Genomic DNA, 5,859 nt, shown 5'->3' with positions numbered 1-5,859 from the left:
TTAATTTAATTTAAGTTTTGATCAATTGCTATGGTGCTGTCACAAATTATGAAAGAGGAAAATATGTAAACAGTGTTTTTCATTCCTATCTATTCTCTTTTTTCTTCGCCCAAAAATTCAAAGTATCACACACAATCCACGAAAGAGGTTGTATTGCTTATCGTAGTACTGTTTTAGAACGGAATGGCAGGCGCATTCTGGTGCAATTAGGCTAGTATAGATAAGAGAAACATATGTAATTAAATGAGAAAGGATTGGAAAATTTCACCCGACTGACATATAACAAGAACATCAATGGATCTTAGGGGCTGGTTAAGGGATTTTTCTTCCAAATAATAAGAACATCGATGGATCTTTAATGAATTAATAAAAAATAGGGAGAGGGGGAGTGGGCCACCCCTAAGCTGCACTTAGCTCCGTTCCTGATAACTACTAGACTATACAAACAAGACTCGCCATATATGAACAACCTAAATATTTGGAGATCGACCAAGAACACAATATATACAATCAATGGCAACTTCACACTCTCGTTTTAGCAACCAATATCTGGGGCCCAAAAATTGATGAGATTGTAAGTGTGGTAAATAAGATTCGTTACTCAAATTTATTAAGATTTGTTCTAGACCTAAATTATAATACTGAAATAGAAAACTTAAGCAAAAGATTGTAGCAACATTATAGAAAAGACCGAGACAAAGGATTTCACCATTAACCAATTTTTAAGTGATTCAATATTAATAACTAGTACAACCGTTGTCACGGTGGGTGGGCCGATCGAAGAACTTGACGAAGGGACACCACTACGTGATTGCACAGGAATTTTTTTTGTAAAAGAGATGTTCAGACAAATTTTATCATAATTCTAATTTGTAAAACAAAATCGTATTAAGTTGATAGTGTAAAAAAAAAATCTTCTATTCAAATCTGACCGCCAACTCTTGCATCCAACACACACCCCTTTTGGGATTCAATCAAATATTATGATTCGTACTTCAAGTTCTGAAATGTGGCATCCCTGGCTGGTACCACCAGCTTGCCATTCTTACGCATTTTTCGCAATTTTTTATGTAGTCTCCGAAATTCTTGCAGAAACTACCCCGGATCTAGCCTTAGCTAAGCCAGCCTCTACCAATTGGGACATGGGCACTGGGTGCTACGGCCATCCCTTTTATCTTTCAATCTATTCTCATTTTGTGGAACCAAACTCTCCTGGAATGCGACTAACATCTCCACTGTCTTGCGGTCAACCTTCAAAACCAACCAACACAATCTTTATGATTCATTGAATGACGGCCATCAATGTTTTAATCTCCACTAGTCGCAGCTCAGAAGCCTATGCAAATGCTTCCTATTTTCTCCATGTTTTCGCACATATTTTTCTTGTCACATCTCTTCTGGGCATTTTAGCTGCTGAGGGAACAATTTTTTTTTTTTTTTTTGCGAGTTATCATAGCAAAAAAACATTATTATTCAGCATACTACTACCATTATGAAGAATAACACAAAACTCCAGTCGTCTAATACAGCATAAGAAAAGCAAAAATGACACCTGCATTCAGTAAACAGTGCACTAAATTCCACTCGAAACCTCCACCCGAGAGAAGCCACACATCCTTTATGACCTATAAGCAGCTGCAGAATCCACAGATCTTTGAATTCTTGACACAACGAGAAGATCTATAAACTTCGGAAATCTATAACGGTGACTTCATCTTCTGGGGCATCAAGATCCTGATAACTACGAAGGCGTCGGGGATCCGGCCGAAAGGCTAGAGATACATCAATTATTGGAGTGGGTCCACCACCGATCACCTGGGGTCTAACGCGCCCATTCCTAGCAACAGTTCCTTCGAAAGGATTACCACCCTGCTCCCTCAGCATCCGCATTGCAACTTTGGGCGGGGCATGGACAAAAGGCCCTAGTCGCCCAGCACCAGTAACAGGCATCAATACTGGGGGAGGTGGAGCTAGATCAGATAGGAATTGAGCACCATACAAGCCAGATCCTCCAGCTCCACCATAAGTATCATACATTAGTTCGTCAGGATCTCCACCACCACCAATTCTGTTCGACTGGACATCTCGAGATGGCGAATTCTCAGTCTTGTCAAACCTTTCATCATCACCACCACCACCACCTTTTCTATCAACCCTCTCCTGATCTTTGCGATGATAGTTCCCACAATCATCTCTTAGTCGTTGGTTATCCATCCTACTCCGTTGTGGCATATCTCTCGGAAGTGGTTGCTCCATGACAGGCTGACCATCGGGAGCATCTGTATCATTCATGTAATTGTAAAAATATAACTCTTCACGCACTTTAGAAGTCAGATTCATCACGAGGTCCAGGTGTTTCAATCTCAAATGCTTGTGGACAAACTCAGCAGCATGAAAGAGCTTTGTGCATCCAACCATATTTCCACCCGTACTATTACCAACATGCAATAGATGAATCAACGGAATCACTAAAGTTGAAGCATGTATTATATGATACTTCTGAATTCCAATAGCAAGATGTCGTAAAGGCTAAAATTAACAAAAAGTTCAGAGATATTTCTCGTACCAACAAGCTTAAGGAATTTATACCAAAACTCGACCCACTTACACCTGCAAAAAAGACATCATGTTATAGCAAGTTGCTGAGGAAGTAGTAATTGTATTTATACTAAAATATAAGAAAACAAGAATCATAGCTCACTTCTTTAAGATGCATGCAGTCAGTAAGGTCAAAACTTCCAGTTGATGTCCACTAGTGCCAGAGCCAAGGTTCATATGAAATGAATTAGAAAAAAAAAAAATTAATTAGACACTATTGAAAAGAAAATATCCGAGGAAGTGATTGGTATACATGTGCAATGTAAGCGTAAGAAATTTTAACGGTGTGGAACTATAGAAAGCTTAAAAAGGTTCCATGAATAAGATGTGAAAAGGTATCTCAAAAAGAAAGTAGGGATTATTCAAAAATGCAAGGAAATCCAAATAAAAAAGCGATGTACCTGTTTCAAGAGATTCAAAGAATAGGCTCTCTAAGTTAGGACAATTTGTGCTCACTGAGTCCAATGTTTTCTTAAGTTCTGTAACACTTTTCACAAAAAAGAAGAAGTTAAGGGATTGAACCTTTATGTCACATACTCATTACAAGAACACATGAGCACATCAATACTCTTCCATCACCGCAAAACAAATGTTAAAAATAGATTATTTTTCCTCTGAAAGCAAGAGATCCTTGTTAAATTCATCCATACCCGAAAGCCCTATACCATCGAAGCTTTAAACATATGAAACAAATGTAAGCAAATTCAGTACCTACAGCTTCGAGATGCCCATATATAATCTTGGCAAACTCGATGACTCCTTATTGGTTGGAAGTTCGGGTTTCTCCTCCTCCATAATCCTTGGCTTTATGCTTCCCTCCATCATAATGAAAAGTACATAATACCCAATAATCAGAACCCCAAAGAAGTTAATAATTTTCGACAGCAAAGAAGCAAAAACCATAACACACAAACTGTACTTTGTTACTTAATCAGCTTTAGGAAAAGGAAAAGGTTTACGGTCCTTGAATTTTATTACCACTATAGTTTGCCTATCAATCAGACCAAGACATAAGGTTATACACCATAAGTCTAGCTCGTCTTGCAGGAAGTTTTCTAGGAGCGAATACGCTTTTGATTTAGGAATTGGTGATGGCTGGCAAGGTGGAAAAATATGCATCTGCTAGTGCAATAACGCTGAAATAAGGTCATTCTCTCTCGCAGGTCCTCTGCCGTGTCTTCTTCTTTTGCTGCCAGTTTTTGCTTCATCCTCAGAGTTGGGATCACTCCTGTTACCTGATTTGCTTGCTAATCTAGGACTTACACCTGGGCCAATGTCCAGCGTTCCACTCTACAAATCCAACATGAAGTCTTTCACATCTTTGCGGGAAGCTGCGAGGCAACATCTTCAACATCACCTTCTCATTCTTCATCTCAACTTCAACAACAACGACTTCATAACTGCAACCCAAGCCACTACACCTGCACTGTTCAGACCTGTCCTACACCATCTTTGTCACAACTTCAGTTGCAACCATTCAAACATTTCAGAGCTAACTTCAAAACAGTAAGAAGCTCCTTGCTCAAGCCATTGTCATTCTGCCTACAGTCACATTCATTTTGCATATTCCCTGACTGCAACACATCGTAACTCCTCTATCTTCAACTGTAACCCTGTAGCTTCATAGCTGAAAACAACAGCATTCAAACCAGTAACTGCATCTCAACTGCCTGTACAGCTCAACTCAAAACACCTGCAACACCAATCAATCACTCCCTGTAGCTCCAGCTGTAACTATTCTCACCAGAACCTCAATTGACAATTTCAAATCACCATTACTGAATTTAACACAAGCTTAGAACAATAGGCACTGCACCATTTCAGCTCAACCTGCAATGCCCATTTCTCACTCTGGCTTCCAACCCATTACTACTTCAGATTTGAACCCAACATCCCTAAACTTTTGTTCGATTCTCATCTTCTAATCTCTAATCAAACCCTTTACTTCGTATATCAAATTTCAGAGATTCAATACTTGAACTCTTCTTCTCATCTACTTCTCGTCTCAATTCCTATAGAACCCTAATTAAGCTCATACCCTTTTCAATCTGCTCTCCAAAACTCGAATTAAAATCAATACCCTTTTCGGATTTAAGAATTCTAATTTTATGTATTCGTTTCTGCTTGTGGTTCAAAATTGGCATGAATTGAAATTGATGGAGGTGGAGGTAGGTGGCGCTGGAATCAAAATTGGCATGAATAAATTGTTGGGTGGTACGTTCGAAACCGAAATTGAAATCAAGAAACAAGAATATAAAAAGTGAACGCTTTTGTACCTGGTGAAGGTGGTGCTGCTAGTGATGATGGTGGTGGAGATGGTGTCGAGGACTGAAGAAGAAGATGGAGCAGGAAGATAAACAGTTCGATATGAACTTTGGGGAAGATAAACGAAAAAAAATAAAAACTAAAAACTTTGAGGTGCCCGGGATTCGAACCCTCGACCTTTAGTTCATTTTGACAAAAAATCCAGCTGCAAAAAGGGCATGGGCCATTCTCAATCTTTTTATGTTAATTGATCACTTACATTTGACAAAAAAAGTGGCTATATAAAGGTCGTCCCTCGCTTCGCTCGGTCGGCTCAATTATGCAACTCTTTTGCATTCAAATTGATTCTATTATTGCCTAGACAAGTAGATTTTCAAAATAATAGTTGTAAATCGAATGGATGGAACATCAAAATTTCTAGACTAAGCATGAACCACCAAAAGAAATCACAACTATGTAACAAAATTATATATTCAATTTTTATTCAATGCAAATAATCATAAAAAGAATTGAAAAAATTAATTAAGTATAAATTACCACATAATTATTGGGAAAATGGCTTCCTCCGTATCCTCGGCAGTGGGATTTAGCTCCGTATGTTGGAACACTCTCAATCATTGCTCAAAAGTGTACAAAAGGAGGGAAAAATAATATTTCAAAGAATCTGCAACGATTATAAGCGTTACACATCAAGTGTTACAAATTGTGTCGCTGAAACGACAGTCGTTTCTGAAGAAAGTGGTCAGTGTTATGTTCTTCGTCTTCGTCTCCTGCTGCTGCAGCAGAAAACTCTCTGCAACTCTCTGTTATATTGTCTTTAAACTTCACCCCTAACTCTCTATATATTAACAACCTAAAATATCTGGGGATCAACCCAAAGAACAGTATATACAACCAAAGACCACCTCACACTCTAGATGTAGCAATGTAAAGATATAGAGACTATCAAAAGGAAAGAGATACCTTCAAACCTAGTTTTATCAACATATGCGTGTC

At 38.5% G+C, this 5,859-nt stretch overlaps 1 protein-coding gene across 13 annotated transcripts; it reads right to left on the bottom strand.

Annotated features, from left to right (window-relative positions):
* Positions 1-1,453: 1,453 nt before the first annotated feature.
* LOC113290783 (serrate RNA effector molecule-like) lies at positions 1,454-4,986 on the bottom strand. 13 transcript variants are annotated; one of them, XM_026540374.1, is made up of 5 exons: positions 4,875-4,986; positions 3,310-4,776; positions 3,000-3,085; positions 2,700-2,752; positions 1,454-2,431 (listed from the first exon to the last, which is right to left on the bottom strand). In XM_026540374.1, exons 4-5 carry the CDS (start codon positions 2,714-2,716, stop codon positions 1,681-1,683), a joined length of 768 nt encoding a protein of 255 aa, XP_026396159.1. In that variant the 5' UTR covers positions 2,717-2,752; positions 3,000-3,085; positions 3,310-4,776; positions 4,875-4,986; the 3' UTR covers positions 1,454-1,680. The 13 variants fall into 13 exon arrangements, with proteins under 13 accessions (XP_026396159.1, XP_026396173.1, XP_026396168.1 ...); XM_026540388.1 differs by having other exon boundaries at positions 3,310-3,414; positions 3,577-4,973; XM_026540383.1 differs by having other exon boundaries at positions 3,310-3,409; positions 3,577-4,973.
* Between the last annotated feature and the right edge of the window lie 873 nt (positions 4,987-5,859).

Source organism: Papaver somniferum, chromosome 1, assembly GCF_003573695.1.
Source record: "Papaver somniferum cultivar HN1 chromosome 1, ASM357369v1, whole genome shotgun sequence".
Taxonomy (NCBI): Eukaryota; Viridiplantae; Streptophyta; class Magnoliopsida; order Ranunculales; family Papaveraceae; genus Papaver; species Papaver somniferum.
The sequence above is the reverse complement of the archived record's forward strand: the minus strand, read 5'-3'. Positions and strand labels throughout refer to the sequence as shown.